The sequence below is a fragment of the Centropristis striata genome, chromosome 9 (genome assembly GCF_030273125.1).
Source record: "Centropristis striata isolate RG_2023a ecotype Rhode Island chromosome 9, C.striata_1.0, whole genome shotgun sequence".
In the NCBI taxonomy this organism is placed as follows: Eukaryota; Metazoa; Chordata; class Actinopteri; order Perciformes; family Serranidae; genus Centropristis; species Centropristis striata.
Window position 1 is genome coordinate 34,440,910 of NC_081525.1, and position 24,908 is coordinate 34,465,817.

Sequence of the window (24,908 nt, forward strand, 5' to 3'; positions counted from 1 at the left end):
ACATACTACGACTGCAACTGTTTATGAAAATCTTTTTGATTGATCTGGGGATATTTTTTTTCAATGAATTGTCAGAAAAGGGACCCTTTAAAAAATGTTATGAGCAAAAGACAACTTCTTTAAACTGCCTTTTTCTGACTTTCAGACTATTTTAGAATATACATTTTCAATCATGAACTTCATTTGTGTGGAACTACTTTTCTTTGTAATTTTGTTGACTAACTGATCCAAATCTATAATATAAACTGAATGCAGTATTTTGGTGAATTTTCTATTAAGTACATTAAAATGAATGAATGAAATTTGCCATCAGAAAGGCCTGCTTAGGTTTATGCGAGAGAAACTGAAGCCATTATCTATGTTTTCTTCAAAGCCACCAGACTTCATTGACAAAAATAGTAATTTTATTTCACAGAAGACTGGAGTTGCTGTTCTACAGCTGCCTTGATCTGTTAGTTTGTGTTATTGTGTGCAAGCAACTCCTGTGTCCTGCAGGTTAAATTTGTGTTTTTGTTGATGGAGTCTGGTGGCTTTGAAAAGAGTTTCCCTTGGATGAAGTTAAACAGGACCGGTGAAAATATTCTGAATATTTCATACACCTAAACTGGTATTCATTTTTGGAAATAGTTTTTTTTTCTGTAGGTGACACACTGGCTATGGATAAGTACTTCAAACAACCCAACTTCATTAAATCCAAACTATCCCTTTAAAGAGATCAATTTTACATCATACATTGATGATTTGTCATATTAAATCTAACCAAGTAGATAACGAGAAACCAACAGTTAAGAGAAATGAAATGCTCTTTAAATATATCAGGAACATGTCCCCTTACAGTACTAAAGTAGTATCTAAATACTTCATTCATCACGACAAGAAACATCCAAGCTCTTAACACCTCATTTTATTGTCCCAACATTCAAAAGTACAAATAATTCAAACACAACAGTTTTATGAAAAGGAAAAAACAAACATTTACAGCAAGATTTTTATTTTGTTTCCAGTTTCAGAAATGACCTAAACTAGCAAGGATAACATGAAGTCATTCATCGCAGTAATTGGATTAATAATAAGAATAAGAATACTAAGAATAATAGCAATAATAATCATAATAATCATCATTGATAATTGTTAAGTAATAACATAAGCAGGAGAGAGTAGAGAGAGCCGCGGTCATGGGGCCCTGTGAACATTTTTTCGTCTTTTTTGTCTTTAAAGATTTTGTTTATAGATTTTTCAGATAGTAAACAAACACATCTCAGGAGGAAAATGAAAACTGACAAGAAGAGCCTAGTTCCTCTGTTCACCTTCCCTCCTCCACTACTGGCTGCGTTGTTCCTACTGGCAGGCTGCCACTATAAGGCGCTACAGGGGATGGTGTGAGCCATAGGGGTTGGGCATAGAGCGAGGTGACGCAGCCCCATGTTTCAAACACCCTGACATGCACACACTTTCACACAAACACACACACACACACACACACACATTTCGAGCAAACCGCACTTGCTATCTCTGTCACACGCGCGCGCACATGCACTCAGGGAAAGACACACACATATACGTTTGTATATATGTGCACTAAATGGACCCAAATGCACACACACACACACGCACACACACATAATCACAAACACTTAACATATGTATATACTGTACATACATACACACATCTGGATGTACTCCACGCTAACAAACATATGAGGAAAACGCACAACACGCACACACAACTACATAAAGGAACATGCATACAAACATGCACACATGCGCGCTCACACACACACACATGTGCACACACTCAGGGTCTAGGCGGAACACAGGCACGCATCGTAAGAGTTCAAAAGTCATACAGTGTAGGAAATTAGTTCACACATCAGAACAACATTCTACTGGGGTCGTTGCATAATTCAAGCTCCCGACGGCGGCGGGGAGCATGAAGGGGTCTGGTTGGTCGGTGGGTGGGGTGGGTGTTTGGGTGGGTGGTTGGGTTGGTTGGTTTGTTGCCGTTATGACGTTAGAAAACTATGTGATTGGATGGCGCAGATGATGACTGGATAATAATGACGATATAAGATGACCCGGCCTGTCAGATGACTGAGGTGTGAGAGAGAAGGATGTAGTTAATGCGAGCATGCGTCTGAGTGTTTGAAATGCTCTCCACACACCTCCTTCATGTTTTCAAGTCTTAACAACAAACAAAAAAATCCAATTCCGTATATTTATACTTCTGGAACCATTCCCTTACCTTTCACCTTTCAAAATATATAATATATATCATATTAGAGTATATAAAATATAGAATCGGTACAATCCCTTTTCATACCTCCAGAGTACTTCTTAAGTATAGCAACAACTGCTGTAAATAACAGTTGGTGTGCAATGGTAACAATTTCTCTTTTTTTCTTTTAAAGATTTGTTGGTATGTCATTTGAAAACATGATGAATATTTTTAAAAATAAGTTTTGACTCTTAGGTGACCGATTTAGTCCAGTGCAATGAATGACCCTCAAACAACAATGGGCATTTGCTCCTTTTAAAATGTATCTGCCCAAGCCTCCAAGAGCTGAATGTTATATAAAATGTTTTACTGAAAACTATGCTTTCAGACCCACATTTTTGCATAAGGTTTCATCACAAAGCGGTAGTAAGTGGAGGGAGGGTGTGGACGGAGTGGCTTTTTAGAACTACACAAACTTATCACAGGTTATATTGAACCAGAACGACTGTTTATAACATTCTATTAAGACTAAACTTTATTGAAAAAGATCTAAAGATTTCATTTTAACAAGACAAGAAAAAAGCAATAGCAAATTTAACTATTAACTAGGTTATGCATAGCGAGTAACTGTTTCTAGTAATAAGGGAAGAGCGTCCCCCAACCCTCCAGACATTTTTTTCAGTTTTCTTGACTTTTAGATTTTTTTATATTGTAATTTTGATATATTGGTACAAAGCACAAACGTACTAAAAGTTCTCTCAGTGCAGTGGACTACTGGAAGAGCCTCTCCACTAGTCGCTTTGTTCCCTTTTGCTCAGAAACGCCCCCTCCCTGTACCAGAATCACGCAAATACACAGACAATGAAACAAATAAATACATAAATACACAGATAAATTAATCAATAAATATATAATAAATACAAATAAATAGAAAAATAAATAGTTTAAAAAATAGATAAGTAAATAAACCGATAAACAAATACAGTTATATTCTAAGCTTTTGTTCGGTTTCTTTTGCCGCGGTAGCTAACTGAAAGTTAATCCAAATCTTTTTTTTTTCTCCACAAGCAACATGACAACAATTGAACAGTTTCCTCACAAGTTTTTCTAAGTAACTGAACCACCACTTCATAATAAGTTGTCATATGAAAAAGACAAGCTCAAACAAAAGAACAGTGACAACTCATATAGTACAGTAGATATTGTAAAACAAATGTAGACTATATATGTATATATATATCATCTATTTGTACACAGCAAATAAAGACACAGTTGTCATAGATCCTTTTTAAGGAAACAAATATCTAGACTAACGGAACTAGCTAATCATCATTTAGTTTTGACAAACGTTTCACGCTCAGCAAGTAACCTAAAAGTCAGCAAGCCAAACAAAAAAATACAAAATGAAAAATTGTTCAGTGATTCTTACAAGGCCCAAATTTAGGTGATCTGGTTATTCAGCAAAGAAATAGTCTCACCAGATTTTTCGGGCCAACAATAAACAAATATTAAACAAAGAACAGCAGCTCAATTCAATGCCAACATCGAAGTATTTTTTTTTCTTTAAACAACACATAGAACAACAAACTTGGATATTTAAGATATGTGAATAATGTAGTATAGCACCTACTGTTGATCGCTAAAAGGAAGTTCTTTTCAAATGTAAGTTCACAAACGCAGAGCGAAGAAAATGATATAGATAATGTATAGTATGCTCTCTAAATGGATAGATGTGTATATATCTATTTACTGATATCCCATATTGACTGATGACAAAAACAGGAAAACAAGTGGACAAAGGGTCTTCTTGCTTTGGGCTCTGGACTATAAGGATGGTTAGGCCTCGGAAAGACCCCTCTCCCTTCCCTTTTGGGTATCGCTGTTGAATAATTACGCACTAGTACATATGTGAAAAATTACCAAAATCACCTGCCTCAGTTTGCATCCCTTCCATCTACAAAATCACTGCCAACTTGGATTCCCCAAAAAACAAACAACCTTTGATCCTATAAAGTACCACGGCAGAACGACAAGACAAGGTGGTGCCCCCTCCCTCCCGCCCCGGCCCCCCCTAGTTAGCCAGTCAAAATATTTTTCTCTTTTTTCAAATCCAGATTCTTGTAAAAATTCTTCAATAATTATTATTTTAATCATCATTTATAAAAATAGATCTTCTTTCTCTTTATTTTTATCTTTTTCTAAACGCATTTTTTTCAAGCAAAGAGATCTTCTCTTTGGCAACAGTGTTATTTTTTTTTTCTTAAATTACTTAACGTGTCATCAGGAAAGCTAACCCATCCCCTCCCTCGCCCCATCTCCCTTAACCCCTGTGAGGAAAGACATTATGTTTTGTTTGCGATACAAAACAAAAACAATGTTAGAAATTCTTTTTTTTTCTACATCAGAGTTACTGGGACCTTGGAATCCCATCTATAATCGATAAGGGGAAGTTTTTGATACACACTAAAAATGAATGAATGGTTCACCAATTTAAAAAAGAGCCCCCTCCCTTTCACCGACAGGGAGGTATATAATACTAACGACAGTGGATCCGGATTTACAAAAGAAAAACAAATCCTGAATCAAGACAGAGAAAAGGTTTCAATCTAAAAAGGACATTCTCTTCTCTGAAATAAGGGGATACAGGGATTTGCTACTGTTTACACAGAAGAGAAAAATCATTTTAACAACCACAACAAACAGAAAGAATATACAACAAAGAGAAGCCTGCATTATCACAGGAGCTTCCAAAAAACTCATGAACATTTTCATCATTTCATTTTTGTAATACTTAGGCAACATTGGCTTATAGGTCCAAAGTTATAATATAAGCCATTTCTAGTTCAATTTGTTTGATGGTTTGTCGGTTGCTTTGTGTTCCGGTTGGAGTTTGCTGTGTTGGATGGCTGTAGTAGGGTGGTAGTGGTAGTGACTGAAGGGGCTAAGGGGACGGGTGGAGGTGGGGGGGAAAGGTTGGGGGCAATTTGGGAGCAGACAAAGTCGCGGGGCAACTGCTTCTACCTGTCAAAGTTCAGGACTTGTGTGTCTTGTTAGTCTTGAAGGAGACTTGCAAGACGCGGTCGCCCAACCTGTAGCCGTTGAGACTGGCGATGGCCATGGCCGCCTCGTCGTAATTCGTCATGGTGACGAAGCCGAAGCCTTTGCACTTGTTGGTGTTGAAGTCACGGATCACCTTGACATTGTTGACCGCGCCGAAGGGCCCGAACAGCTGCCAGAGCACGCTCTCATCCGAATCTGGGGACAGGTTGTACACGAAGATGCACCACCCGGTGCCCGTGTGCCCGGGGATGTTCATGCCGACCAGGCTGGTCATGCTGTCAATGGTGATGGGGGAGAACCTGGGAGGAGAGAGAGAATAGAGAGAGGGGGAGAGAAAAGAGAGCAAGTTTTAATTGAACAGGTTAAGGCATACAGTGGAATGCATCTACTGTATGAAATATGGCCATAAACCATTGAAAAACCTATCTCCATTTTGTGTTTTGGGAGCATAATTTCAAACGTAATCCTCTTTCCTAATCTAAAAGCTTGCTACGATGCTCAATGCATAATAAGTCACTGTCAAAGTCATCTGTTAAATGATTTTTTTGATCAAACTACTAAATCTGATCTCCAAGCCAACGTCAAATAAATTAGGATGCATGGATGCTTGCTGTATGTGCGTGTATGTGTGTGTCTATATGCACAAATTCGTATATGTGTCTGCTTCGCTGCTACTAAATGAGCTCCTCGATTCTGAGAGGCCTCCTGTCAGGAATGACGACAGCGCTGCGTGCTGTGCTGTATTTCGGCTGAAGGAGCTGCAGATGAAGGTTCTCTCTTTGTGTCCTTGAGTGGCTCCTTTAGGAGCTAAATTGCAGGAAGTTGTTGAATTAAAACATTGCTAGAAATCCATCAAAGATCATGCACCAGCCTGCTAAATCTGTTCTCATTCGCCTCATAATCTTCTCCTTTTTCTTGTGATGCAAGAGATTTGAATCCTCAGTTGACTTCACTTAATTGCCTTTCCGCTCAAAGGAAGGGAGAGGAGGAAAAAATTCCCCACTTTTAAATAAAAGGTAAATGAGATAAAAAGGTTCATTTCTTATGCCACCTCTCTCCAAGAAACGACTATAGGCATTATTGGGTGTGCTTTAATTGAGATTTCCGCTTTGCTGCAGCTGTCTCAGAGAAGGCTGCTTTCTTAAGGAAAGGGAGGGAGGGAAGAGGGAGCAAACTAAATGGAAAATGGAAGCACTTTACAGCCCAGTGGCATTAAGGTACAAAGTGTATTCCTCCCACTCCTCCCGCAGTCTGCAGGGTGTTCTGTTCTGTTCTATTCCAGAGCTTGTGGCACTGATCGATAGCGCTGCTTGCTGCTCGGGGCCCCCACCCCTCCCTCTCCAGTGACTATATATGGCCGGCAATCACTACGACCTTCCTGCATGACTTTGGTCATGCGGAGTTTGCTTCTGGCCTTTGTGGTGACTGTGGACGCCAGTACAAGCACCGAGAGTGGTTAGCTTAGTGACGGCAAGATCTGCACTGATTTCTTTTAATTAAATGAGTTAAGTTAAAGGCAAATTATATTAGTATAGATCTTTCTTAATCAGTAAGATGAAATTAAAGGGGACCTATTATGCTAATTGTCACGTTGTTACTTGTATGTTGGGTTTTACTAGAACATGTTTACATGTCATACTGCCCATGGCTGCAGAAACCCAATGCTCCCTCTGTCTGGGTCCTCTCTCTTTACCCCCCTCCTGAAAAAGCCCCTTCTGCTCTGATTGGTCAGCATTTCCAGGTCTTCTATATCTTCACCTTTGCCATCTCTACCACAGTCCGGCCGGAGGAATGACAACACCGATGCTTTTTAGAGGGAAAAATCCCCATTAAAAGCTTCTAAACCAAAAACTACAAAATCTAACATGTTCCAGCAGGAATATGATCCAAAATTGGGGAAAAGTGCAACCAAGATTACAGGTTTTCCTGATGTGCGCATGTAGCAGCGTAATGTCAACACTACAGTAATGTGCCTGTAGCATATAGAAACCCGGCAGATAGTAGAAAAAACTGTTGGAACGTAAGGTTTTTACTCACAAGCTCACTACTTGCTCACTACTTTTATATAAATGTGCCGCCTTATTTGAAACTTTGAAACATTTAATCCGACACTGTAACATTATATTTATGACAGAACAGAAGGAAAAGCATAATAGATCCCCTTTAAATACATTAAAGTATAATAAATCTATATGACAGACATAAGGTAGTTTTCATATTCACCGTAGGGTTGCTGCAGTGGCAAACTGTATGATAAAAGATTTTAAATCCTTTGTCTCACATATCTCAACATGGCCTCAGTGTCTCGTTGAGGCAAGTTAATATTTTCTCCATTATCAAGCAGGTGGAATCTTAACTGGCTTCATCACGTCGAGGCCTTGTCTGACATGCTTGGCTGCGTTCAGGCTTCTCCTGCTGGGCTCGAAAAAAACTTGTGATGATTTATATGCAAAAGCTGGAGAGTGTGAGGAGGCTTGTGAGAGTGTGACGGTTTGGAGGCTAGCTTACACTGCCACTACGAGGATGAGGAGATGTGTGCGCCTGCATGTACATGTGTGTCTGCGTGTGCATGCGAGTGTACCCATCAGAGCGGGACCAAACACTAACCAATGTTACAGACGAGACCAGGGGTTGCATAGCAACAGTGTAGCTGACCAGATATCTATTCTGTCCTTTCTAAAGCCAACCATCTCCAGCTCTTAACACCTTTCTTCTCTTTCCTTTTAAATCATAACCTTAGATCACTGGGAAGCACTTCTAACTTGATGGCGTGCTTTGCAATCAGGGCGGCCGAATCGGAAACTATTTTCACCTTCAGAAAATTATATAAAGACTCTGCGTGAGGCCACAGTACTTATAGGGCACGGGAGGCACTGAGGATTAAACCTGCATCACCATAAATGTGTTTTTCTGTAACTAGATTCTGCATTTCTGTATTTGATAACATTACAGCTTTTCTGGGGAACATTTCTCTCCAGCTAAAACTTCATCTCTGTTTGAGTTGCTAAGCTGACTTCAGATGGTCTCCCCTGTGCTTGCAACATGCAAGATGCCACCGTCAGCGCATGAAACATCTATCACCACAGTGGCTGCTGCTCAGGGTTATGTAAGACCTATGGTAGCGAGAAAGCAAAATGATACATGGAGGCGAAAGGAAGGAAATCGAGCAGAGCAGTGCCGAGCAAAGCTGGAGCTGTCTGCAGTGAAACAGCATTTCCTGTTTCCAGCAGGGATCCAGGTTCATCCAGCCTCATCGTGTGTCCTCCCTGAACACTACCTCATCTCAGCTGCCAGGGATTAAGGCAATATTTAATTTTGTAATGGCTTCAGACTGTATAGATGTACATTTATCACAGAGAAGATTGTGTTGATAGTGGAAGAACAAAGTGATTATTCTAATGATGTAGTGTGGAAATGTAATCAAAGTGACAAATTCAAAATTTGCTCCTAAAGAGAGACTGTTCCCAAGCTATATCTGTAGAGTGACAAGGCAGGAGAACCTGAATCCAGTAGAAAAAAACACACCTAGAAATTAGGAGTTTTACACCAGAGAACAAAATCCATTCAGTACACAGAAACAACCCAAAACAATCCAAACAACACCAGCACTTGTCATAATCAAAACAAAGCAAATTCATCACCACTGAAAACAAAGACTGATTGTTTTCTGATTTTTTTTAACACCTTAAGTGGTTGCTAGGGTTTTAAACTCAAGCTTACGAGGAAAATAAACAAACAAATCAAAAAATCAAAAATGCAGTTGACCTTGAAGGAATTGTCAAACGCAAAGTGACTGCAAAAATACAAGGAAACATAAACTAAAAAAATAAAAAACAGAAAAAAAGAATATTGAAAAATCATTGAGTCAACATGGACATCTGGCATTGGGTGAAGTTTTTAATTACCTCTTTACGCCATAGGCCATATTAAGCAAATTGTCCAGCCTGTAAAGAGAAGGAGGGTTCTGGGGTTAATGGTGGGCAGATGGTCGACTCACTCAATGGAACTAATGTTAAGTCCCTGTAGGAACTGCATGGTCCTCCTCACTCAAGAACAAACAAACCCATCTATAGTTGGCCCATTACACTGAGGAGCCCCACCAGAAAAATGCTATCGTCGGTTAATGAAGCTACAGTACCATCAGTATGGTCGGCACTTGCTTGGTTGGCCACTGCGCTACTTCATAGCATCACCCTGCATTAGCTAATGCCAGAGCAGAGTTAGACTGGTCACAGTTCACTATTACAGTCACATACAGAGCACTAATGGCAGCAGGGCACACGGCTGTACTACGCTTGCCATAGTGCTACGCAGTGGCAAATCATTTTATGTGCAGGAAATTGCATGTGCATACAACTTATGCCGCCACATAGTTTTTTTTGTTGTTGTTGTTTTTTTAAAGAAGATGGACGTTGATAAAAACTTTTCATAAATTATGATCTTTAGTTTGTGTTGACTCAGTAGAGAGAACACCTGAGATGACAGGAAATGATCCAGAGTTCTGTCAGTGTAATGGTTTGGCATTTGAATGATGGTGAGCGAGAGAGGTGGTGATGATTAATGTGTTTTCTATGAGGTGGACCGACAAAAACACAACTGAGTGTTAAACTAGCCATGAAATTGTGAATGTCTGTCTTTGTGGTCGGGGTCAACCTGTTAAGTGCTAACAGGTCAGGTGGAATGGCTGAGTGTTAGTCAGAGGGTGTCTTCTGTCTAAAAAGGTTAGTTTTTAGGGAAATGTTGTGGTTTTATAATCATTTCAGCCCCGTTAGCGATAGCCATTGCACTCAGCCAGAGTACAGTTTGTGTGTCAGTGTGTGGTTTAAGGACCCAGCGGGTTGTGTATGCGTGTGAGCCTGGCTTCAGAAACCTGTGGGCTGTATGAAATACTGGCCCTCTTGGATGGATGCAGTCTGCTTGGTGACTCAATGACCTTCATTCCTCACTTGGGTCTGGCCTGTCTCATGTCTTATTAACTCCTCTGGCCTAATGGACAGGGGCCACGGCTTATTGAGCAACAGCTGGCCAGTGACGCCTCGTTCCTCTTGAAAACACTACGAACTCTCTGACTTTGACTTGACCAGCAGAATTGTTGCTTCTTATGGTCTCTTTCAGTCCATAAGCATTTGCTTTTTTTGCAACACAACTGCTACACAGCATTCAATCTTATCGGAAATGTTATTATTTTAACCAACAAAGTCCTGAGGGCTGTACCACGGAGCAAGATTAGTAGATTAGCGAGGTGTGTTGAATCTAAAGCCAGAGTTTTCTGTTTTTCTTTTAACCTGGTTATATCACCTGCTGCAGACCTAAAGTGGTGCTGCAGCTTTTTGTTCTGGGTTTCGGCTTGAAATAGGCAATAATCAATCAAAAAGCGAGACATATTTTCAGTTTATGGGAAATGTTAGAAATGCAAACTTGTAACTAGGGACATTTACTAAGGTACAGTTTTGAGGTACATTTATAATTTACTTTATACTTCTACTTTACTCCATTTTAAGGCGAATATTGAACTTACTCCACTACATTTAATGATCAAACATGATCAATTTTAAATGATGAGACATGTTGTTAAATTAAACCGCACAGTAAATTAAGTACGTAGTTCAAATGAGCACTATCTTTACAAAATTAAAATGCTGTTTACTGAATTTCCCCTCGGGGATGAATAAAGTAATTTTGATTTTGATTTGATTTGACATAAATGCATCAATACAAATAATCTAATAATGTATTTAGAATATATATAACCGTCTGAGTGGAACCATTCTGCATTTTCCTTTACTATTAATGATTTAAGTACATTTTGATGCTGATACTTTTGTACTTTTACTTAAGTGAGTTTTGAATTCAGGACTTTTACTTGTAGTGGAGTAATTCTGCAGTGTGGTATTAGTACTTTTACTTAAGTAAAGGATCTGAATAATTTTTCCACCACTGATTAAATTACATTACGTTACATTTATGCCACTGAATGCAACTTTGTAATTACAGTAGTGCTTAATGTTTCACAAAAACATATATGCATTCAGTTATTGATGCAGAAAATCTGAGCAGGAATAATATTTGATTTATCTGTAAGGTTGTTGTTGCTCTCACTGAACTACTGATTATGTTTGTAGTGTTATCTGGATATTTGCCCATAAATGAAATAAACAGCCTTCCATAAAGTCAAAGGTAGCATACATTAAGAGTTCCCTATAATATTAATCACTATGACATTAACTTACATATACAATGAGGGATAATTTCTTTCAACCACATCATAACATTAGCAGTTTGGATTATGTTTATATGCTTTGTCCTGTATTGCTGTTTTACACAGCAAGTATATTTCAGTAAATAGAACACTAAATCCAACACTTGATAAAATTGATTCTTCAATCTGGCCAAAAATCAAATTGATTGTCATTTATGGGACAATGTCAGACCTTAATAGAGCTAAAGTTTAAATCTTTTGCATCAAGTTTGAAGTGTCAGAACTGTATTTGTTTAGCTGTCCTTTTAGAAATAGATGTTAGGCATTATAGTGGTAAAATTGACAGTTGCTTGTGAAATTACACAAAAAGTAATACTTTATAGTCATATTTTTTTCCTATTCTTCATAGGGAAAGTAGGTCATTGACGCTCCAAAGCCCCCCTTTGTGGGAACCCACACAGAGTCTGGGTAAACAAATTTCTGATCAGGGCTGTAAAGTTTGTCAAGCCAGCTTAGGCAAAGAAACCCCGGCTCTGTTGAACTTGCTTCCTGATACAGCTGTCTGGTTACTATTCTACAATTACACCATTTAAAAGCCATGTTATTATATTCTCAAATGATATAGACACAACTGCATTACTATTTGATTGCAATTAAGAAAGCAGTTCGTTTTTTTAAAGCTTTTATTAAATAACTTGTATGGTAATAATCACGATACTATTTACATTGATCGTTGCAAATTAAATTTACATTGCATGTTAGAGATAACAGATCAGTAGTCTTATAATCAGGGACAATTAAACACCGGGGGGCCGGGTAATTATAGTTAAGTATCTTATAAATTAGAAATTCCTGCAGGATTGAAGAGCACTGTAATAAGCTGTGTTTCAAAATATAATTTTTTAGACGTAAGTACGTAAGACGCAAGTTGCTCACATTGGTGTTTTTTTGTTTTGTTTAAATTTTTAAATGCATTTAAATATTTAAAAAGCCATAGCATGATATGTACTTGAAGTGAAATTCCAACATTGAAGTCAGCTGACTTAATTTATAAAAACGTTTTACATTAACTTTTAAAGTAAATTGTAGCCTTATTAATCATCTGGGGGTCGCACTTTTCTCTCTTAACATTACCAAAGAGTGCAAAAGCATCCCTGAAACAGGAAGAAAAAAAAAGTGGAGAAAAGGATATACGGAATCATTAAAGCAGTAATTAGCCCATTACGTGGGAAGGGAACGAGCAGGCTGCTTTGTGGGTAAATGAGTCAATTGGAGAGGATGCTCAGAGGAGAGGCGCTGTAGGCCCAGGAGCACGAAGACATCTGCTGGCCGCCGGGCCATTGGGCCACAACAAAACAACCTGCTGCTACCTCTCTCTCCCTCCCTCCCTGTCGGTACCTCTCTGTCTCTCTCACGTGTACGAACGCACACTGATGCTCGCTCACCACGCAAACACACCGCCAGCTTTTCACACTGTCTCTCCAAGCTCGATATAAACAATAGGGCTTTTGTGCTTTCTCTCAATGCATGTTAATGGAGGAATGGGTGTTTTTGTCTTCTCTTTTTTTGAAACAAAAATCTGTTCAATTAAAATTGGCTCCTGCCCTGGATATAATAAGGCTAATTTGCTAATTAGTACCATTAGTTAACGACAGAGGATCGGGAAACGAGGCGGGATCTAGGGCTCTGTGTATTGTGCCTGACTCGGTTATGTTTGCAGTCTTGGAGAGGGACCATACAAGCACAGTATACATTAACTTGTGTTGCAGCAGGCCCACGTGATTTAGTCACACAGGACAGATGCAATTATAAGCCTATTTTTCAACTTGGGTCTTACCTATAAGCAGCACAAACTTGTTAAGTATGTAAAACAAACAGGCGTTTTACAAGCTCTAATGGATTTAATTTCCTGCGCTAATTTACATCCGTAGATCACTTTGGCTTCATTAAATGTATTTTTGCCCTCGAAACATACTTTTATATATCTTTAGATTTAATTTTGTCTCTTTTACAAACAATGGCTCAACTTTGACTGAATACTGTCTTGTATTTGGAGAAAAGTCCTCTTTGCACTGTCCTTAAAAGATCTACTTTGAGCACATTTCTAAAGTGTTGAGGTTGTAGTGGAGGGCTGGGGAGCAGAGAGCTAGAGCACAGAGACACAGCGAGGAAGTGTCCTGTGGTTGTGAGTTGTGATGAGAAGCGACAGCTCTCTTGCGGAGCCTGTAAATTGGCTTGGCGTATCACAGACACACAGCCACGCTACATCGCTCAGGTGTCACACCAGGGAAGCCGCTCCAGAAGAAAAATACCTTCCAAGCTCTGACTTTGATAGAGAGTAAACAGCACGACCGGCTTAGTGTTATTGAAAGAGAGAGGAAATTGTATAAGCACAGAGTCTCTCTCCAATTCTGAAACATTCTGGTTGGATCGGATGATATCACATACTATCATACGATCACCTGTTTCTGTCTTGTTTTTGTTGTTGAGGTGAAAGGTAACATGACCATCTGTATGTAACATTTAAATTAAAAGAGGATTGTTTGTGTCATTAGTGAGTGGCAGGAAATGACCAGGTAGGATGCCATACAGTATATACAGTAGGTCAGCTCTATACTGTATATGATGTTCAGTGATCACTGACCTGGGCAAAAAACTTGAAAACTAGAATTAAAGATAGCTTCAGGTACTTTATATGCACTCAGTTTAATTAAGTTGCAACAAGGTTAAAACAAAATCCTTAAAATAATTTAGTCATTTGTTTAAATTTGGCCTTTGTTCATTAGATTTAAGACAATAATCTCTCTTCAATAACTTCAGCTTCTAATGAAGTAATTAATACAGCAGATTAAGTCTTGTAAGTAGGGCTGCTTATTTATGGTTAAAATCATAATCACAATTGTTTTGGTCAATATTGAAATCACAATTCCTGAACATAAAGCACTAAACTGAAAAAACAAATAAAACAAATGTAATATATAAAACACACGTATATATTTAAGCACATAGATAAAAAATAATAAATATATACATTGACATAAATAATATTAAGAATAAATAGATAAATGAGTCCAGAATAAATTAAATCTATGATGTCTTAGTGCACTGCCACAACCTACTGAAGACGAGTAAATAATTGTAAATATTGTAAATATATTTACAATATTGGATATAAGCAATATTCGAAATATTTCAATAAGTAATTGGGCGAAAATGTTCGGAAGTGCACCAATGTAAAGGAAAAGGCAAGATGCACTGGATTTATAACACAAGACAAAACATGAGCTTCATTGTGAAACAGAATGCGATATCATAATCCTTTTATCTCAATTATCTTGTTTTCATTATCACTAGAAGGCTAAATGGTAACTGAAAATACATTTTGATTTGCACAGCCCTACTTGCAAGTATTTTTTTATTATGGCTAAATATTGGAAACAATAATCTACAGCATCATGGTACTGTATCACTGTGACCACATCATTCAGAATTGGAGCTCTCAAATCAGAAAGACATTGACTTTTTTGTTTGATAAACATTTACAACGTTTTTATCCAAATAGATGTTTTTGCCCAGGCCTCACAGGGAATATTCTGGGAAGTGTTGACACGATGGCAGCATGATGAAATGAGGGGAAATACGTAGTTGTGAACGACAGAACCCCACAGTCTCTTATGAACAGTTCCTCTCTGATCTGGGTGGACCCACACAGAGCGTGATTTATTGACACCTGCACCAGGTGCACAGCTCACACGTGTTGTTCAAAAGGGGGACGTATTTGCTGAAATAAATGTTCACAGGAGAAAAGTTGCATCATTGTTGATACATAGACATTGCTGTGACTCATGCTCTGTGTGTGTGGGTGTAACATCCCCTGTTCGAACGATGTAAATTGCATTTGGTGCAAATGTTTTCCAAATCAGGCCTGTCGTTTAGAACAGACGTGTTTCCTTGATTAAACTCATTTATTGTTACATAAACCAAGGATAACTGCTATTGAGTTTCAGAGTGGTGACATTAAATATCCACGTATGAAGTAGCAATCCTGTTTGTCATTTCATGATACCAAACACACTGGTTAATCACAACATCAGTCACATTAGAGCACATGATATTATGTACAAACTATTAATACACATTACTTGCTTTCTCTACTCTTAACTTGAACCTGGAGGTTCCCAACCTTTTGGGCAGATGGCCCTAGTGACCCCATTCCTATACTACATCTTATTATGCCGACGGCACTTTGTGTTTCATTTTGTTACATCATAATGTCTCTGGAATAGAGCTGGGAAGTAGGAGCAGCTGCTGGTTCTGGGAAGTAAATTTCTCCCTCTGAATTCTCATTAAAAGGATCCAAATTAATGAAACAATAGATTATGCTGCTGTTCGCAATAGTTTTCCGACTGTTGGGCTGAATGGGCTGAACAGCAGCATAATCTTTTTGTCATGAAAATGCACCTTACATATAATGTACCTGATCTTGGACATTTTCATTTAATACTTATATACTTTAATACACCATATGACCTACATAGGCAAACAAGATCATCAGCAAGAAAATTGTCTATTTCTGTATAGTTCTTCTTAATGTCTGTTCCCTGGCTCTGATTCTCTGCTAAATAGATGAAACAATTAACAGTTCACAGACCAGAAGAGCCTATGTCTACGTTTTCCCAGGCAAAGTTTAGCAGGAAGCAGAAATACATTTTTCTTGAGGGAATTTTATTTTGATGTTATATTTTGTGGTTACTTTGGGTCATGGGGGCAGGATCATCAAAAATAAAAATAAAAGATCAACAGATGGAGAGAATTGTGGAATTTGAAAGGGTTCAAAACTGATCCTGAATTGACCCTCTTTGTCTTAGACAGGTACGTAATATGTCTTCTGAGTATTTCATCATTATATGAAATGACATACACCATCATCATATTACAGGTATTAATCTTACATAGCCACGGTTATATACATTTCCTTGTTGGATTGAATCCTGCAAACAGCTGTTTAAAAAAGAAAAGGAATATATCACTTCCTAAACAAATGCATGCCCTAGCCAGATCAAGATTTTTACTGCACGAGGTGGTGATGCTCATGGAAACACTACCACTTTTGTCCATAGGAGGCGCCAATCACTGCTAGATTATTACTTTTGGATCCAGGGGCATCTCAAGGCCCTCCTACTTTGCAACTCTAATTTTAAGCTGCTCATATTGGCTTGCTTTCAAGATGACTGAACAATGGAACCAGTCACTTTAGTTAGGAATTTTTTACACCGGGTCAGCTCCCAAGGTTGGGAAACTCAGCATGAACTATATCTATTTCCAAAACCACCTGATCCCTTTTCCAGCCTATCCTGTCTCTTCTCTGCCCCACTTCCTCCTCCATGACAATCTCCACGCCCTGCCCCAGCACTCACCTGAACCTCTGAGCCTGGTGGTGAAGGGGGCCTGGGTATCGGCGATTGGGGGACTGGTAGAGTTGTGACAGAAGGGCTTGGCTGGTCTTCTGGCTGGGGTTGTTGGCGAACTTGACTGTGATGGGCTCGGCGGCACCTGATGGCTTCTGTCCATTCAGGCCCTTGATGGCCTCCTCAGCCTCTATCCTCTTATCAAAGCGGATGAAGCCCACACCTCGGGAGCCACCTGCGGGGCCAGCAGATCAAAAACAAACACAGGCCCCTTTTACTTTACAGGGTTTAGACAGAACATCACAGTCCATACATTTTTACTAGGTGTTTGGATATTTGTGTTGTTCCAGTCCAACAATGATAACCCTTAGGTTAGTTTTGGGTTATTTTCTCCATTATTGAATCCTTTTTATTCTGCCTGTATATAACACTTTATGTTTACCATGACATGTTGGTATCATTTTATTTCAGTACAACCTCACCTATATTACCTGATAATTATTTATTCACTTTGACTTACTGGATCAACATTTTGATCCCAAACAACACACACACACACACACACACACACACACACACACACACACACACACACACACACACACACACACACACACACACAATTATGTTATATCATGCTCAGTGCAGAATTTTAAATGTTGGACATGTGAACACAGGCTGCAAATATAACAAAAAAGAGGTAAAATGAGGAAAACATCTACACTATATTTTTTTGCACAATATATATTTGACCGTATCTCCGGTTTAACTTGGCCTATCATCATCAAACAAAAACTTGCATGGAGTTTCAAGTCAGTACTTCAGAGGGAAGTTGACGGCAGGGTTGACACTGCTTCGTTATTTTGTCATGATGTCATGAAGAAGTCATGTGATCTGATCACACTTCAGTGATCAGTGGCTCCAGAAGGCTAAACTCTATTTTCCCTGGTAGTTGTTTTAGCACTCCTCCGTGAACCCTTTCACCCCATCCCCTTCTGACACTAAACTTAATGTGCTGCATTTAACAAGGATTGACAGTAGGTTTGGAAAAGGAGAGAAGCCAGATGAATAGTATAATAGTAACACATACACACACCAGCAGTTGTCTGAGCATATGGGGCTGCATTGTGGCATTGGCCCTGAGCCTGTTTAAAGCGACACAGTCCATTCTTCCTTCATGCGAGCTCCAGTCACAGTCAGCCATACACACACTCCTCATGCATTGTTCTCACTGACATTTGAGCCGTTTCCTTGGAGATATTTTTTGACTGCCACCTGAGAGGAACATTTAGAGACGTGCTTCATGGGAGGTACTTTCTTGGTGTCTGTGAATGCTCCATGTGCGTTGCTGACTGTATATATGTATGTGTGTATGTGCACACGGGTATCTATTAATGGATGCTGTGCCTTGTTTTAATGAGGCTGCCTAGATGGCCCAGAGGATGCTCGCTCAGTGACAGCAGCACTCTGCCGAAGAGACTATTTACATAATACTGTGTGCACACAGGCATGTCTGTGTGACTGAGACTGAATAAAAGAGAGGCAGTGAAAAAGAGGGGGAATTTTGTGTTTGAGCATCATTGTGTGCAGTCTCTTTCTCACACAAAAACCCTCCTTATTGTTATTCCACATTTTTGTACATGCCATCCCTCTCCCCATCTCTTTTTTATACTTCCTGCTGGATTGTCTCATGGCGCTCGCGCTCCTGAATTCTTATTCGAAGAAGCACCTTGACCATCTCACTACCTCTTTTGTTCTCTTTTTCTCTCCAGGACACAGGCAGCACAAGGTTATTTACTTTCCAGCCAAGCTGTGAAATAAAAAGCCACTCTTTGAAAACCAATCATCGATGAAACATGTTTTGTATCTCCATATAAGTCTCATAAAATGAACAAAATTTCAGGTCAAGTTTGTTAGTCATTTAAAAATAAATTTCCAATTGAATAACAGCAAAACTCCACTGAAAGACAGGCATATTCCTAAACCAATGGGCTCCAATAGTTGCTTTTTTTGGATTACCAATGGTGCTGTAATGAGTTAATTGCCAAAACTAAAATCTGCTTCTTTTAAGGTATTTCATTTATTTATTTGGAGACATTCTATGTGGATGCATGTCTCCATAGAGTAAATTCTTTTGTTTATTTGCCGAACTGTGAAGACTTACTTTCTTTTTTCCTGACTACAGCTGTCTATAATTCAAATGTATAGTATTGTGCCAGTGTTTCGTTTTTGGTAACAAAAATTGTTTTCAGTTTGACTTAATAACGATAGAATACATAAATCTGCCTGAAATGTGATAGTCTAGAAATCAGTTTACAGCACAAACATCTTGTCTGTCTGTTTTTTACTCACAGGGACAAATTAGCTCTTTTGCACTTTCTCTGCAATTTTCTCCCCATCGTCAAATACTGGAAGCTTTTACTTAGTAGTCAACGTTGCAAAAGGACCTCATTTACTGTAAACTGTGGTGATCAGTGTCTTCCTGTTGCTGTAAACACATTTTGGGTGTGATGGGGACAAAAATAGGCAACAACTGAAATTGATTTAGTTTGTAGTTCAGGTGTGTAATCAACAAGGAACAATCTTAACTGACCACACACACTCATGCACAGATCTAAACCAAAATATTTCCCTTCCGCTTGCTGGATGATCTCATTAACTCCTATTCAGTGTAAATTATTCAGTTTTATTCTCTCTCTCTTTTTTTTTTTTTACCTTTCTGGCTCTTTCTCCCCTGACAGGCTTTCACAATCTCTCCTTCCTTCCTTCCTTTCTCTTGTGCCAACTCTGTACCTGTACATTTTAATTAGCTTGTCAGAAGCAGAGAAATAACAATTCTAATGGGATCTACACAGCGCAAACAATAACCATCGCTGTTCCTACATTTTTTTCATCTATTACTGTAGTTGCCATGCATGTGCTGTGCGTGAGGTAAAATGCGGGTCACTGCTGTGTCTTTGGGGAGAGCTGATTTTGAGCTGTAGTCAGTAAGTGTGATTTATGACACACATTTGCCTTTTTCAGATTTGTAAATTTCCAAGGCATTAAAAGCCATGCTTCACCTTGACAACTGGACACGGCCCAATTTCACAACAGTGTGCTGCTTTAAGGCACTTAGCATCTCCAAGAGGCTTGCTCAAGGGCACCTCAGCGGTAGTTAAGGAAGAGGAGAGCATTGCTCATTCACTTCCTCCGCTGAGACGACAGGGGAAGAGAGGACTGTAGTCTCCTTTAATCCGCACCCTTGTTTGGCATTGAGCGGCTCCTAAACTGGTTCTGGCTGGAGGGCCTCTGGACAAACACTTGGCATACTGATGAAGGCACAGCAACAACACACACACATGCTTAAGTGATAACTTGAAGAGGTGCTATTGAGAATGAAGTGTGAAAAGAGCAGTCGAGATATCCGTGATCATTTGCAATCCTCCGTGTTTATAGGAGTGTGTGTGTGTGTGTGAGATTGGACATTCATTTGTGTGTACTTTTGTCTGTTTAAGTGGGCACCAGTGACTCTTGTCCTTGAGTTTATACAGTAGCATTGTAAGGAGGTGAGGAGGCAGTTGACCCCCATCACCCATAATTTTGTGGAACAATACATGTGTGTGCAGCGTCTCCTTTTTGAGTCTAAACGCTTTTGTATCCAGTGCAGAATAGAGCAGCCTGTTGATATTAAACAATTAAACTGTTTAAGAGGAAGCCACTTTCTAGTTCAGGTAGTGAAACAGAACGGATGTTCTTTGTCTCAGACTTAGAAGATTGAAGTCAGCTCTCAGTCACAGTTCAAGGCTTTGCTGAGAAACACTCCTGTTTTACTCTGTTCAGTATCACTAGAGAGGAAGAACGGATCAATGTGAAGGGAAAACATCTAATGGTGGAGTGAAATGTGAACTTACACAGATGTTGGTGTACAAAATTTGTGACAAGCAACCAGCATCAATCGGTATTGATTTTTCTACTCGTTTGATCTGACTATCCACTATTTTTCCTTGACTTTTGCTATGTATGCCCTGCTTGGTTTTCGTTATGATCCTAAAAATGTGTGAATGTCAAAGGGTTGACAAATAATAACTATTTTGCTTATCATGATCATTTTAGCCAGTGTGGGAAAAGATAAGCTCTTTATAGTCATGCATATCAGTAGAATAAACTAAATTCAACTTAAATTGAGATTAAAAATGCAATAATTCCTCACATTTCTTCTTATGCTGTATGCATCTTTACCTTGTATATTATGATGTTCACCAGGCATCAGTGTGCCAAATCCTCCATTGCTGTGTTTATGTTTAATGTGTTCTGAAGTTGTCACATTAAATCACATCAACCATACAATAATAAATAAAAAAATACCAGCAGTTTTCCAGCATTATGGTGAAAACAGCTATCTGATGCTTGTGGCATTATAGTGTTTATACTCGATGCTGACTTGCAACACTCATTCCTAGAAGGCCTTTAAGGAAATCAAGACATCAGACTATTTAAGAGAAATACAAGGTAAAAACTGAATTCAGAAAGATACAATAAAACACACAATGCTTTACATTTAACACTAGACAAGGCTACAGGTTTGTAAATGTCAAGTGATCTGCTGTTCTGGTGAGTTCCAAGACTTTTCTTTCTTTGAGCTGAAAGATGTTTTATAGAATGGAACCTAACAATCGACACTTGAAGCGGCTCTTGTTGGCATTGTCTGATTTTTTTTCTTACTATCAACAAATCTCAGACAGAGCAACAATGTGTTAGTAAGTCTCTCAAAACGGTTAGACTTCTCTACCTTCCCTCAGCCGATGACAGAGAGGCAAAGAAAGCTCATAAATGTAACGTTTTGTAATTTTAAAGGTTGAGTAGCTCCCTTTAACAGACTCCATCCACCTGTTGGTAAGGAGAGTAAGAACTTACATGCTACTTGGTCATTGACTGAAGTCTTTGCAGAGTGTTCAAGTGCAACTTTTTGGCCCAGACACAAGCGATTTGAGGCGACACAACAATCTGCCTTCGTCGCTGCTCGTTCTTTGGTGTGTTGTGGCCTTAAGCTGCAGAGAAGCTCTATCAGGCTTTAACTACATGAACAACACATAGAATCATTAAGTCATTGGTTTTGTTCTTTTCATGGTGTTTGTTATACAAAAGCAAAATCTAGAACATTGTCCTAGTATCTATCTTAGAAAAAAACACTTTAATGAACTAGATTTAAATGAAAAATGTGCTCCACGAATCCACTCAAAGTGTTTTTAGCTGTTTTTTTTTAATAACCACTCTGTCATGCCATATTAATTTGGTAAACCTTGAAGAGTTTATTTTTTTTCCGTTAAACATTATAACAAAAACAAACTTGCAATCTATGAAACAAGCTGCCAGTCGAGGGAGTCCAACCTAATGACTGTCCTTTCAACCAGCCCCAGAAGCCTAGGCTACTTATCAACCGCCAGCCAGCCATACAGGCAACATTAGAGCACAATGTACTTACTAAGGTACAGCAATCTGTCTTTCTTACTCTCTCCCTCTCTTCTTCTCACTCTCCTTTTCTGCTCTCCCTTTCCTCCACAGTAATCAACAGCGGCTTATGTAACTCTCTCTACCTGTGCTTATCTCTCCCTAACACACACCGACAGGCACATTGGCTGCCTTACTAATAACACGCTACCTCAATCTGGGGAGGGGGGAAACAGAGGGAGAGAGAGGTTGGGGGGACGGGAAGTGAGTGCTGGGGGGGGATGAGGGGCACGGGGAGCAAAGGCAGGAATGAAAAGGAGAAAGGGAAAGAGTGGGAACGAGCAGTAAGGCAGGAAAGGACAAAAGGAGAGAAGGTGATAGAGGAGAATGTTAGGAGGTGACAGTAAAAGGATGATGATGAAAGGAAACAGTGCTATTCTTGCTTGCTCCTGCCCAAACAAAGCCGCTCTTTCTCTAAAACCCACTATCATTTCCCCAAACACTGACTGACTGACAGAGAGAAATGACTGCTCCTCTGAGAGACCAGAAGAGAGGAAAGTGGTGAGAAACGTGGCTGCTGTGTAATGAAAGACACGCAATCTCTCTCTCTCTCACTCTCTCTCTCTCTCTCAAATACACACAGTTTCACGCATCTAGTGCATTGTATCCTTGTAAGCAAGCTCACACACTGATGCACACCTACATACGCAAATTCTTAAAATGTTACCAAAAGACTTAAATATATGGCAGAGGCAGAAAGAAACACGATTCATGCTATCTTCTAATTATGGGGAGAGAAAAAAAGCAATGTCCTTGTTTTAAGTAACATTAGTGTGCCTGGGTACAGATGGCGTTTGAAAAAGCAGCAAGAGGAGAGACGAAGAGACTTTGAAGAGCGGAGGTGCCCTGTGCTTTAGCCTCTGTCAGAGCAGAGCTTCAACCATCTGTCTAATGTGTGTGTGCGCATGTATCGATGTGCATATCTGTACGTGGTTGTGTGTGCATGCATGTGTGTCGGCTACCACGGAGACAGTATGCACTCTGAAGATTATGTTTGGGAAAAAGGCAGAGAGACGATAGTACGAGTCAAGGCTGCAGTCATCCCACCTAGAGGGTGCAACTCTCCGCTCGTATTACCTTGACCGTTCTGTTCTGTTCTGCCGGACAGGCAGAGAACAGGGATTCGGTGCGGTGTCAGTCTGAAGGGGAACATCCATTATTCAAGTCAAGAGAGGAGAGAACATACCAACCACACAGTGGAAGGGTAATTCGTTTGAGGGGGGAAAAAATGTGCAAACATGAACCGTCTGAGTACATGAAGAAACCAAAAACTAAACTGTAGAGCCATGCAGGTTTTCTGAGGAGACTGTTTTTTGTTTGTTGTCCCTGACCTTGAAATGCATGTTGTTTTAGTATTTTTGCACCCAGCGCAGCAGGCATGGCACAAAGGTGGAAGGAGAGGCAAAAGGACCATGCAGATGAGGCAGTACGGAGAGATGTTGGTGTTTTAGAGAGAACTGGCTTCCATGGTGCACAGAGAGCAAAAGTCTTAATCTGTTTTCAATGTTATACATGATTTTTTTTAAGATGACAATTTTTGCTTTCTTGGTTTGATGAATATAAAGTATATATATATATAAAGTTGTGCTTCAAAAGGAATCTTTTTTGCAGCAGATTTTATTTATCAGTATTGGGAGAGATGGCAGAATAGTTTTCTTAAATATCCTGTAAATCTGTAATTTTGTAACACTATGGCAACTGTATTTTTGGTGTCTTGTAAACCTATGAGGATTGGGCACTTTGTGTGCATGGTACATAAAGAAAAGCAATTAATCAAGTAGGGGCAAAGTAAATGCTACAGAATAAGACTGACTAAAATAAACCATTTTGAGTTAACATATTACAACTAATAGTCACATTCAAATTAGGCTTGTTGTGATTTACAATATGACATCAACAATGATATTTAAAAAAACAAATATTGAAGCATTGTATTATTACCATATTCATGTTAATGATATAGAGCTTTTTAATAATCTTTCCATTCTCACTTTATGTAGTTTACTCACTTTATGTAGTTATGGTATCAGGCTCTCTCCACCTCCCGACACTTGTATTTTGAGGGTCATACATTTGTCAAAAAGATACAGAATGTCTAACAAACAAAACAATAGACAAATTTGACTTCTAGCATTGATATTTTGTGTGTTGCAATATTTTGCCAGCCCTGATTTGAATTCAATGTGACTGTGGAGTGTATGGCAGTAAAACAGTCCGTACTGCAGATTATTAAACAACTATTATCACTATCTACGACTTATAATGCTTTTAGACAGTATGAAAGCTTTCCAATCAGTTCATGAAATCACTACAGCATCTAAAGGTAGCAGGAAAAATATGGGTGTCTAATCGTGCAGCAGCTTCTAACAAACAATAAAACATACTGTGAATCGTGAGTAAAACATATGCAACCAACAGCAGGATGATATAGAATAATACAGTCACAAATGTCTATGAACATTACATGCACATGAAACCGGTCAGTTACATCTTCCTGGGGACACTTTTGAATCAGCTTGTGTCTCTCTTCTCTTCT

General features: G+C 39.1%; 1 protein-coding gene across 6 annotated transcripts in view; it reads right to left on the reverse strand.

Annotated features, from left to right (window-relative positions):
* Window positions 1-886: 886 nt before the first annotated feature.
* Window positions 887-24,908, reverse strand: part of elavl4 (ELAV like neuron-specific RNA binding protein 4) — an 86,258-nt gene continuing 62,236 nt past the window's right edge. For 5 of the 6 annotated variants that reach the window (XM_059341739.1, XM_059341742.1, XM_059341745.1 and 2 more), the window contains 3 exons: window positions 16,892-17,117; window positions 9,181-9,219; window positions 887-5,574 (listed from right to left, as the gene is read on the reverse strand). In XM_059341739.1, coding sequence (XP_059197722.1) covers window positions 5,247-5,574; window positions 9,181-9,219; window positions 16,892-17,117 — 593 coding nt within the window. In that variant the 3' untranslated portion in view covers window positions 887-5,246. The remainder of the gene's footprint in view (window positions 5,575-9,180; window positions 9,220-16,891; window positions 17,118-24,908) is intronic. The other variant, XM_059341741.1, reaches the window with a different exon arrangement.